Genomic DNA, 13,624 nt, shown 5'->3' with positions numbered 1-13,624 from the left:
TTTTCAAGACTTAAAAATATAATAAGGATGTGATTTATTTATTTATTTTAAATTCCCATTACCGTTTTATAATTATTTTAAATAAATTTTTTCTTCAATGCTGTAAGGAATAAAGTACTCCCTCCTCCGTCCTAAACACCTGCAATATATTTTTTTTTTTTATACTTTTCAAATACTCTACAATATTTTTAAAATAGAAAATAATTAATTATACTTAATATCTATCCTACACTTTATCCCCTTATATCATCTAAATAAAAAAATAAAATATATATTTCTCTCTCCATCACATCACCTAATTTCTAAATTATCTTACTTAATACTACCCACCTAAAAACCCGTGCCAAAACCAAATGTTTCACCATTTTCGGACGGAGGGAGTATTTGATAAGGTGATTATGATATTTATTTTTCGGACGGAGGGAGTATTTGATAAGGTGATTATGATATTTATTTTATAAAATTTAAAAGTATTTTAATATTTATATATAATTAATTATGTTATAATTGAAAATTAATATTTTTAAATAAAATAGATAAAAGAAATTAAATAACACGGAAAAAGTATTATTTTTTTAATAAAATATTATATTTGTTCGATTTTAAGGATCTCATTTATTTTTTGTATGATGATATTTGAGTATTAATTATTATATAAAAACGTAGTACAAATCAGGAGAAAATGACAAAAATACTTCTATTGGTGTCTTATAGTACCATTATAATGATATTTGTTCAAAAAATTATACAAATATAATAATATTTTTTTATGTTAAATATAATAACACAAAAGATAAATGAGACCCTTAGCGCCGAACGAAGGGAATATTAGTACTTCCTCCGTCCCATTGAAAGATTACCATTTTTCATTTTCATCCGTCTCAAAACAAGGTTACTATTTCCTAATTTAGTAATTGTACTACCTACTTAACATAATAAATATCCTTTCAACTTACAATATATTACACAAATATCATTACTTTTATATTACACCATACTAATAGGGGTATTTTTGTCTTTTTTGCTACAATTCAATATAATACTAATATTAAAAAATCTATGTACAAAAATTAAATGTCACAATTCCAATGGGATGGAGGGAGTATTTAAAATAAAACTAAGTGAAATTTTCAATATCAAATCAAAATTAAAGGTATATTTATTTATTATTTTTATTTGAATTTTTTCCCATGTGAGGTATAGAAAAATTACGTCGGTAATATAAAAATATTAATACTTTATCCGTTCCAAATAAAGTGCAATATTTGATTTCAGCACGAGATTTTAGGTAAATAGTATTAAATATGATAATTTAGAAATTAAGTGATTCTATTGAGAGAAAAATATATATTTCATTTTTTATTTTGGTGGTGCATTTGGGAGAAACATATATATTTCATTTTTTATTTAGGTGATGCGATGAAATAAAATGTGAGATAAAGATTAAGTATAAATAATTATTTTATATTTTGGAAATATTGCAGAATGTTTGAGATATAAAAATGAAATATTGCAGAGTGCTTGGGACGAACGGAGTTTTTAATGTTTAATATTGAATTTTGTGATAGTATAAAATATATATTGAGAATCGTGTTGAACAAAAATATATTGGACAAATGAATTTTTTTTAAAAAAAAATAAAAAATAAAAAAACATTGAGGGTGTATATAGTTTTTTGTATAATGTCGGAACCCGCAGCCGCTGCCCGGAAATGCGCTCTGGGTAAACTTCCGGCAGAACCTAATAGCATGTAAACTAGGCGCGAAAAGACAAATCACACTAGGAGAATCATGTGTGGCATGCAAGACTTGTAGGCGTTTGGGTTTGTTAGAAAAAAATATTATGCTCACTCCGTCAGAAATAATAGTATTTTATTAATTAATGGAAATGTGTAATGGGTTGTGATATTTTTGCATGTGTAATAGTATGTTTGTAGTTTAGGTAAAAACTAAGGGCATTTTGATATTAGTGTACGATTATTTTTACTAAAATAGGAAAGTGATTCTTTGAAGTGGGAAAGACGAAAATGATAAAAGTAATACTTTGAGTTGGGACGGAAGGAGTACTTCGTTTGTCTCGAAATAAGATATTCATTTTTTTTTATGTAGATTTTTAAATATTAGTATAATTTATGTTCGGTCCAATATATATATATTTAATAGATTAAAAAATAAGCCGTCCGTCCCAACTCAAAGTACTCTTTTACCATGTTCATCTGTCTCACTTCAAAATATCTTTTTCCTATTTTAGTAAAAGTAATCATACACCAATACCAAAATACCTTTTTAACTTTTATCTAAATTACAAACATACTATTACTTTTTACATAAAGTCAAATGGCAAAAATATCAAAATATCTTACACACTTCCACTAACTAAAAAATACTAGTATTATTTTTTAATCTACTGTAAAATCCCGAAGGACCCCTTTCGACCGGGACGGAGGGAGTAACATGTATTTTATTGGTTAGTGAAAGTATGCAAGATTATTTTGATATTTTTTACCTTAAAAATACAAATAAAATATAAAAATTAGAAGTAATTTGGTATTTAAATATGATTATATTTATTATAAAAAGTGAAACGGACAAAAATAATAAAAAATTATATATTGAATTTGGATAAAGAGAGTATTATATTTATATTTAGTACAAATTAAACGAAAAAAAAAGAACTCTATTGTATTTAATATGTTTTTGTAAATATATCTTTTTTCTTATAATATGGGTATTTTTTTCTAAGTAAATGACTCAATTTTTTTTTGTTAACAAAAATATATCAATTTAATTAAATTTGTAATATTTTACGCATTTTATCAATTCAAAATCCATTTATTTTTATCTATTCAATAAACAAATATTTTTATTTATATTTAATAACTCATCGTTTTTTATAAAATTAGTTTTACATTAATTATAAATAAATAAATATAGGTTTTATTTAATTATATTATACTATAAAATTTTATTATTTACAAAAATAATATTCATATTATATATATCCTTTTTAGATATAATGATAAAAATATTTAAAATATCAACAATACTATCAATATAAAAAATAGTATAATAATTATTATTAATAACTCATAAATCTATCATACCAAAAATATTGTATCCCTAATCAAATGGATCATCTGATCTCGAAACCGAGGAAGTATTGTATCAAAATTTATTTAAATTTAAAAAAGTATGTTCGTTTTGTATTTGAAATAAAAAAAAAAAGAAAAAATTACACTATTCAATTGGTATAATTTTTATACAAATATTATATTATATCTCATAAATATAATATACCAATATACTCCTTCCGTCACAAACACTCTACAACATTTTCAAAATAGGAAATAATTAATTATATTTAATATATACTGTACACTTTATCCCCTCATATTATCCAAATAAAAAAATAAAATATATATTTCTCTCTATCACATCACCTAATTTCTAAATTATCCTACTTAATACTACTTACCTAAAAATTCATGCCAAAAGTAAATGTTGCACCTTGTTTAGGACGGAAGGAGTACTATTTAATTCAAAAATATATCAAAATTTAAATTTCAATTCCAAACCAAAAAATCCAAAATTTTTCTTCTAAGATTTCAATTTCCAAACTTCGAATAAATTTATAATACTCCTTCTTCCCTTAACAAAGTATTTATTTATTTATTTTTTTTAATTCATTGTACTTAACATTAAAAATATTATTATATTTAAATAAATTTTTTATAAAATATTATTATATTTATATTATTGAACACTAATTAAAGTATTTTTTATTATTTTTTTATTTGAATTTGTTCTTAAATATAAATATAATATTAATATTTAAAATTAAACCATAAAAAAATAAGTTGATACACAAAAGTAATTCTATACATTAATTTATTCATACTAGTATATTTTTTTAACATAAATTTATCAAATTTTACTATTTAAATTTTATAATTTTTAAAAAAATATCTTATTAAATATTATTAAATATTTAATTAAAATCAAAATTTTTCTAAACCAAATTAAAAGAAGCTTTTGTTTATAGGATATGGGACGACTGGAAGTCAGCGCATAGGTTTGGGGGTAGACGGTTATTTTCCACACATGTGTTTGACAGCTGCGCTATGCATTATAAAAAATTATATAAATAATATAAAAATAATAAAGATTTATATTTTATTAATTTTTTAAAAAATAAATTTTTTATTTTATTTTATTTTATTTTTAAAAAAAACCCCTACCTGCCCTATCCAATACATATGAATCCATGACAAAATTCTAATTCGAAATTCGAACGACTTATTTAAATTAATTAATACTTATAATAATACATAAAATATAACCTATTAATATATGATTGGGATGATATTGTTGGTTTATATTTTAAAGTAATTTTTTTTTAATATATATTTTAAGGATGTGTATTTTGTAAGATAAAATTATAATATATGTATTATTTATAATGGATTATTAAAAATATTATAAAATAATTTAATATTTTATTTTAATTAATTATTATATAAAAATTATTAAATTTTGCCTAAAATACATTTAAAGTAATAAAAAGATAGATATTAACTAAAAATAAAAGAGTCTTTTAATATTAATACTATTTTAGTATTATTTAATATTTTCTATAAGAAAATAATTAATTATATTTTCTCTATCAGTCTCTAAGAATTATATTTATATTTTGTATAATTGGACTTAATATTAAAATTATTTTTATATTTATATAATTTTTTATACAAATATTATTATATTAGTATTTTATTATAGTATTATTATAATAAACTTGACTTTATACTAAATTATAATAATACATAATAATCACATGAATCACATGATTAAGTTGAATAAAATAATATTATCTATCATAATTATTGAAAGTAAACACACTCTAAAGTCTAAATATAGGAATGGAAGACTTAGGGGCAAAATTGTTCTATCATTTATTATTATTATTATTATTTTGTATAATTTCAATATATTTTGAATTATGAATAATCAATTTTTATATGAACTTGGTAATTTAATTTTTATTAGTAAAATAAATATAAAGAAATATGTGTAAATGTGTTGAAATTTCTAAACTATTTATTAATTTTATTTATTTCAATTTCTAAAGTTGTAAATTATGAGATATTAGTATATTAATATTTAATGCTTGATCGATAGCGATAAGATGAGTCAAGTTGTTCAATTTGAGGTTAGACAATTCAACTATTTTGTCATGGAAATAGTGCTGATTTAGAAAAATCAGAATAATATTGATTTCTCAAGTCGGCACACATAAAATATACAAAATAACATGTCTCTAAGTCAGCACATATACTATATTAAATAAAAATATTTGCTATATGTTCATACTTAAAATTTATGTTATATAAAGTATGTTTGTTAAAATAAACTGTTACATTTGATATATGAAATTATATCATGCGTTATTTGTTAGTTCATGCATTGTATTTATATTATATTAATATAAATTATGTATTCTTTGTAGTACTCTTATATGTTACGGTGTTAGAAAAATAATGTATTGTTAATATAATGTTGAATTTTAGTAACTAGTCGCATTTATCTTTATATTTTATATGCATATATATACTAATATGAATAAAATGATCAACATATATATATACATACATACATATGTACGTACATATTATCTAAAAAACTATTTGTTTTTTTTATAAATTAACAAAAGAGTAAAACTGCAAAATCTCTGGAGTTAGGTTAGTATTAAGTTAACTTTCGTGTATAGATGAGACGAAGCTAAGTTATCATTTTGAATTAAGAGTTATTTAATGTACTCTCTCTCTATATATATATATATATTTTTTTTATCCACAAAAAATTGTACACGTCATAGTAAACAATTCTTACAATTTCTTTAATTTATACCATTTAAGAAAATATTTGATAAAAATAGATTTGGTTAGATAGGATTTAAAACAAATATGTAAAGACCTCATGGCAGTCCGTTCCTCAAGCTAGTGATGGTCCTCTCAAGACTAAAGAAGTCAACGGTAGTTGACAAACATGCGCTCTGTGTAAACTTTGGATTGAATTTAATAGTCTGCAAATTAAATCTTATAAGGCAAGCTACACTAGTCTAATCATGTATGACAATAAGGCCCGGAGGCGTCAAAGATTTAAACCGATGATGTCACGGTCACAAGTCCACCATCACACCACCGGACCATTCCTTACCGAACATCTTTTATAATTATTCTAACCTGAAAGCAAAAATTAGAATAAATGCTCTTCAAGACAATTTCCTAAATTTTTCATGTCTTTGTTATTTTATTCTATATGGAATGAACAATACATTTCCTCGTAAAAACTAAGTACAATCTATAGTTTATTCCAACACACGTAATATGTTCGTACAACACAGTTATATATTTTTATGTAACTCTCCATGTGTTGGTTTGTATTTATATTTTATAATAACTACTCCTTCTATCTATTTTTTAATGTCATATTTAATATTTACAAGCATTTTTAGGCGATTAGGGTTTTTGTTATAAAATAATAAATTTGTCCTTAATCTTGTGTATAGAAAATGAAAGAGTAAATAAAGTAAGGGTAAAAGAGTAAATTTTGTGTATAAAAATAGAAATATGACAATAATTATTGGACATTTCAAATAAAAAAGTAGGACGTTATTTTGTGGACGGAGGGAGTATATTTTTACTATTTATTTACATAGCTGGTGAATTTTTAAATTAGTATAATAACCACCTGCAGTTGATGAATAGTTAAAAACAAAGTTGAAAATAAATAAAACTCTAGCTTTGTTTGCTTGCGGAATTTCAACCTAAAACAATATTGTTTTACTATTTTGTCTATTTCAAAATAATAATTTTATCTTCGTAAATAATCATATAATCATAAAATTATTCATTTTTTTTCACTATTATTACATAAATATTATTATTATTATTATTATTTTTACATAAACACACTTACAAGAATATATATATATTTATACTGTATCTCGACTATAAATATAATATCAATATTTCTTAAATCTTGTACTTAATATAAATCTACCTATTCTTTTAGGGTAGTATCGAATTCAATTTAAAATTTTTATATTTTATATTATACTAAAAAATAATTTTACATTTAAAATTTTATATTAATATCTATTTATATCACATTAATAAATATTTCAATCAAAATTTACTAACAAACATAGCTTAAAAAAAGGCAAAGGCGCACATTTGGTGGTGGGCTGGACTATTGATTGTACCATTATGGGCCTTCTAGAAAAGGCCCAATAACTAACAAATCTCTCTTAAGTTGGCCCAATTCATCGAGCAAAATCAAAATAGTGTGTAAATTGAAGAAAGCTTGTAATCAAAACAAACAGATAGAGAGAGAGAGAGAGAGAGAGAGAAATGGATAGTGTAATAAGGCCTCTTTCTTCTTCTTCTTCTTGTCCACTCATACAACATTCTTCTTCTTCTTCTTCATCGTCTTCGTCTTCATGGACGATGATATTACAGAAACCCTACTTCCAATCATTATCGATGAAACTTCATAATAGGGCAGCACAATTCTCTGTTCCTGTCTCCTTCAACCCTTCTGGGAATGCTAATAATGATCTCGACCTCTCTCTCTTCGACGATGGTATTTTTTTTTTTTATTTTATTATTATTATTATTATTATAAAGAATTTAGATTGTTCGGAGTTTCCCAAGAAGAATTAATATGATTATTAATAATTAATGGGTGGCAGAAGAAGCAGTGAAAGCGGCGCCGCCAATGCCTCCGACGGAAGGCAGGTACGAGGTTGTCATCAGCAATGACGTCATCGCCCGCCTCGACTTGACTCCATTCTATACAGCTACGGGAATCCGATTAGCCTCTCTAGACTCAGGTAATTAATTAATTAATTATATTAGCAGATGATGATAAACTGTGACTGCTAAGTACATATTTCTTGCTCACTGCATTAACTTTGATAAAAAATAATATTTTTTTTTAGTCCCTATCAAATTTCTATTTTTATTTTAGGATTCTAGATAAATTATGTTTGGGATTTGAATAATAAAGATTTTAAATTTGAATAGTTCTACGATGTGATATAAATAGGTATTGATGTAATGTTTTGAATGTAAAATTGATTTTTAGTATAATATAAAAAATAAAAAATAAAAAATAGGTGTTTGATTTGATGTTTTAAAGAGCGAAAAATTGAATGAATAATGTATTTGAGGAAAATCCCTCAAACAAACACACCCTAAATAAATATTGTATGAAAACTGTGTAGCAATTAATTTTTTTTTTTTTTGCAAAGATGATTCTCCTTCGCCCGAATTGACGCGTCACCGATGATGTAGCTCACCAATACTGATTTGGCGTTGCCGTGTTAGACACATCAGCGCCACGTAGGGCGACAAGTGAAAAAATTCACATGTCGCCAATGTGGCACCAAATCAACACCAGCGAGCCGTATCGTCGGTGACGTGTTGATTCCGATGGCGAAAGATCATTTCTATGAAAAAAATTAGTTGTGGTACAATTTCCATACGAGATCCATTTAGAGTCATAAAATAATACTACCTTCGTCCAACTCGAAGGGTCTCATTTACTTGTTGCGTATTGATATTTGAATATTAATTATTATTTCAAAATATAATATAAATTAATAAAAAAATTGCAAAAATATTTTCATTAGTGTTTTATAATACTAATAGAAGGACATTTGTACAAAAAAAAATTATATAAATATAAGGATATTTTTAGGGTGTGTTTGTTTGAGGGTTTGAATTTTGAGTTGGGATTTGAATAGTAAAAATTTTGAATTTGAATAGTTGTATGATGTGATATAAATAGGTGTTGATGTGATGTTTTGAATGTAAAATTGATTTTTAGTATAATATAAAAATGAAAAATAGGTATTTGATTTGATGTTTTTGGGGGGAAAAAATTGGATGAATAGTAGAAATCTAATTAAATCCCCCAAACAAACACACCCTTAATGTAAAATACAATAACGCAAAAGATAAATGTGATCATCAGAGGCGGACGGAAGAAGCAATATGAATCAACTAAAAGACTAACAAAACATTTACCCATTTTATTAATATCGAATATAGGCTTCCTAATAATATTTTTAAAATTAGATTAGATCTATGGTGATTGGTTATTTTGATAGGGAGAAATCAGCACATATGTTTTTTATTAACATACTACATATTGTATTAAATAAAAATATATGATCATTTATACCCATAAGTATGTTATATGAATACAAGATATGTTATGATATAATTTAGCATATGATATTTTATAATGTAATACTATCTGTCTAATTTCTATTGTCTTAAAGTATATTTGCACGGTTTTTTAGGTGATTGTCTTTTTATTATGAATTGACAAATTTGCCCTTAATTGTATGGTAGAGATTAAAAGTAATAAATGAATGAAGGGTAAAAATGTAAAATTTGTATTTAAAAAAGAAAATAGGACAATAGTTGTTGGACGTCCCAAATAAGAAAGTAGGACATTAGTTTGTGGACGGAGGAAGTATATGTTATGTTACATATGTTGATTACTTTTATATGCTGACTCGAACAAATCAATACAATACTGATTTAATTACTAAGCACCTGATATAGACTATAATAATATAGAAAGCCAAATCTTAAAAATCTGATTGTAATATTTTATAATATAAGCACTATTTTATTTTTTAAAAAAAATATATTTGGGTCGGTTTGTTAAAATATTGGAAATAAGTTCATAGTTGGGCTTCTTGTGTAACCTTTGGGTTTTTGTTGTATTCAATTAATTGAGAAATAAATTTTTATTTTTATTTTTAAAAAAAAATAAAATTATGATAGTATATTTTTAAATGAAAATTTCATTCTCAATTTAAATTTAAGATAAAGTTAAACTCAATTGTTTTAATATTATAATTTTTAAATTGCACTTAAATCAAAACCTTTTATTTTAAAATACTTGTGTGTTTAATTTGTATTTATATTTTGAATATCCATAGTTATTTAATATAATATTTTATGAGAGAATAATTAGTAATTTTGAGCTACGAATGTACGTTTCGATGCAGCAATGGCAAAGGATTATCTTGATCGTTCGATTGGATTTACAATAAACTATGAGAGACAAGATCCAAATGACCCTCGAGAACTATCAGAATTCCCCGACGTGAGGCTTTGGTTCGTACGATTGGACACTACGTTTCCATGGCTCCCTGTAGTGTTGGATTGGCGCGCCGGAGAACTTGCACGTTACACGGCTATGCTTGTCCCTCACCAGGTATAACATACATACGCATGGATCAGTTGTTGATCCGATCAAGTCAGCATAATGCTGATTTGACCGAATCAACATATGTTATAGAGGTGATCGACATATATTTATACATATTTTAACATATTTATAATACAATCATATGTTATACTAACTCAACATATGTTATATTATAACACATCAAATATGTATAAACAAATGTTGGTCACCTCTATGACATATGCTGACCGATCAAATAAGCATCACGCTGACTTAGCCGAATTAGCACAGAATCTCCGGCCCACATACATATACACATATAGGGATTTGATGTTGATTGGATCAAATAAGCATGGTACTTATCAGGTATACACATATATATGGGCACAAATCTGATGTTGATTGAGTCGAATCAACATGGTACTGATTTCACCCAATCAACATATATATAATAAAAGCATACAATATATATTTATGTTATAATATGTTATATTGTATAGAACCATCTCTTCCCATTTCTTTTTTCTTTGTCTTGTGTTATAAATAAATCATATTGTATTAACAGAAATATATATTATATACCTTCTTCCATACTGATTTGACTCAATCAACATAAAATTTGTTGCCACACACACATATATATATATATATATATATATCCGAGCTAGATAACATTAATGCATGCATACTCGAATAAAAATGAATTTATGTATATATATATATATTGTAGATGAGTATGAGAATGGGAGTAGTGTTCAATCCCGAGGCATTGGAGTTGTTCGTTGTGCGAAAGGTGATGATCGTGTACTCGTGGCTCAAGGAGCACGGCGTGGCGAAGCCAAGACTGAAAGCTAAGGACATGGCAAGAATGCTAGGGTTCGGAATTGGAGATGAACTCTTTGATTTGGTTGACAACAACCCTTGATGGTCTTGTTGTTACATGTAAATCGTCAACTATTTATATCGTAACAATTGTTTCTAATGTCTTAAAAAAATTTATATACATTCCAATTACACAATTGAATTCTTTTGTCCATGGATGTGAATGTAAGGTTCTCTTTGTTTTGTAGTTGGAACCAAAATTATTACTATTTGACAATGTGTTTCCAATTTATTCATAGTCAATGTACATGTAATTCCATGTAGGTAGAGGTGGGTACAGTTCGATTATTTGTAAATATCCAGACAATTTATATTCGAACTGAACTGAACAAATACTCGAAATTGTGAATTATATTCGAATCGAAATTCGAACCAAACCAGAATTTTAAAAATATATTACAAAAATTAATTAACATTTCAATTAAACAAAAATTTTTGCAAATATTTCAAACTAAACTGAACCAAATCGAAACCGAATATAATATAATTATTAATATACGTTGAAAATATAATAATATAAATACATTCCATTTGATTCCTTTCAATTAACTAAAAAAAATATCAGAAACCAAAACTAAATCAAAATATACGATATTTATATTCAAATTGAATTTGTTTGGTTAACTAAAAATTCAATTTGATCTTGTTCGATTTTTTTTACCCACCCCAAGTTTCCAACATGTCAAGATTTTTCACATACATCACATTCCATACATTTGAAGCCATTATTTTTATTTTTTCTAAATCCAACTTATCGCATGATTCACATCAAACAATATTTACTTCAACTAGCTCTCAATCAACACATTAATATTATAAATTTAACATATAATCAAATACCATCCCAACATTTTCAATTCCAAAAAAAAAAAAAAAAAAGCGTTTTAGATGCATATATTAATTAAATTAAAAAATTAATATTGTTCATATTTTGTATTGTATTATTGAAACATCATATGGATTATATTCCCAAACTGCTGTTTAATATATTGTTTAAAGTTTAGGAATTATAATTATCCTATTTGAGATGTATTGATGTATCAAGTATTTTTAATTATACATTAAAAAAATTGAAAAACATCACTACCAACATATTACAAAATGGACTTGTTATGATTAAGCATTACCATTTTAAAAATGAAAGAATATATTCCCAATGAATACAATAATCTATAATATATGTTACAATCAAACCAAATAATCATGGAATATATTAAACTTTGTTTTTCCATTCGATATCAAATATTATTTCTCTAATTGAATTATTTTACGTCCAACACAGTTTGGTTTTGGTTTGAGTGAGTTGAGTTTTCTTTAAAAAAAAAAAAAAAAAAAAAAAATAGTTTAAATAATATTTTGTTAAAAAAAATAATATTCCCTCCGTCCCATTGGAAGGGTGACGTTTGTTTTTTGCACATAAATTTTTGAATATTAGTATTATATTGGATTATAGTAAAAAAAGATAAAAATACCTCTATTAGTATGGTGTAATATAAAAGTAATGACATTTGTATTTATTATGTTAAGTAGGTAGTACAATTATTAAATTAGAAAATGATCATCTTTGTATTGGGACGGACAGAAATGAAAAATGATAACATTTCAATCGTACGAATGGAGTGTATTTTTATTAAAATTCGTACATATGAAATAATATTGATTTTGATTTGGAGAAAAAAAAAAAAAAAAAACCCCTTAATTATATATTGCATTGAATATCTATTTTTTTATTATTTCTGAATTACAAAACTAAAATATATTGCAAACCGTATTTAAACACAACCTTGAATATTAGCCCTGATTTTGATCACAATTAATAGCATGAAATTGGCGCAAAAATTACATATACTTTTATATTTATTTGTTGAGATATTTTAAATAAAATTGACGCGAAAAATAATATTTTCTTTTATAAAATTTAAAAATTAAAAATACACCATAAATTAAATATTTCCATATATATATATATATATATCGCTAAAACAACAACATATTCATCGTTAAAGTTTGATAACATTAAATAAATAATGGTCGAGAGATTACATCTATAATCTTCACATGGTACGGCCTAAAAGTGAATATATTATTATTGATTTTTAATTTGTAATATTCTTAACCACTCTCATTATTTGTGGCACATAATTAATTAATTAATTAATTAAATCATGTTCCGATTCTTTTCTTAAACCTACTTTAATTTTGATGAAATTGTAATATATGAATAGGAATATGCTCAAATGATTAATTTTTTTTTTTTTTTACAAGTATAAAAAATTACTATAATTTTATTAACAAATTTGACTATTATAAGTATAGATTCCATTTTGTTGCCGTCGAAAATATTTTCAAGTATTATTATTTAAATACAAATTAAAATTAAAATTAAAATTAAAATTAAAATAGAAAAAAAAGGCAAAAGAACAAATCCTAGTCATCAACGGCAAAATAAGCTTATATTATTATTATAATAATAA

General features: G+C 24.4%; 1 protein-coding gene across 1 annotated transcript; it reads left to right on the top strand.

Moving 5' to 3' along the window:
- The first annotated feature begins 7,360 nt into the window (after nucleotides 1–7,360).
- LOC127264738 (protein CHLORORESPIRATORY REDUCTION 6, chloroplastic) lies at nucleotides 7,361–11,397 on the top strand. Its single transcript, XM_051294241.1, has 4 exons — nucleotides 7,361–7,640; nucleotides 7,750–7,890; nucleotides 10,087–10,295; nucleotides 10,999–11,397. Exons 1-4 carry the CDS (start codon nucleotides 7,409–7,411, stop codon nucleotides 11,191–11,193), a joined length of 777 nt encoding a protein of 258 aa, XP_051150198.1. The 5' UTR covers nucleotides 7,361–7,408; the 3' UTR covers nucleotides 11,194–11,397.
- Nucleotides 11,398–13,624: the final 2,227 nt, after the last annotated feature.

This window comes from Andrographis paniculata, unplaced genomic scaffold (assembly GCF_009805555.1).
Source record: "Andrographis paniculata isolate CXL003 unplaced genomic scaffold, ASM980555v1 Contig71END, whole genome shotgun sequence".
NCBI lineage: Eukaryota > Viridiplantae > Streptophyta > Magnoliopsida > Lamiales > Acanthaceae > Andrographis > Andrographis paniculata.
This window is presented reverse-complemented; position numbering and strand designations above follow the sequence as displayed.

Coding starts and splice junctions, on each gene's coding strand:
- LOC127264738 (XM_051294241.1), top strand. CDS start 7,409: ATGGATAGTGTAATAAGGCCTCTTTCTTCTTCTTCTTCTTGTCCACTC. Junction 7,641..7,749: donor CCTCTCTCTCTTCGACGATG/GTATTTTTTTTT, acceptor AATGGGTGGCAG/AAGAAGCAGTGAAAGCGGCG. Junction 10,296..10,998: donor CTATGCTTGTCCCTCACCAG/GTATAACATACA, acceptor TATATATTGTAG/ATGAGTATGAGAATGGGAGT.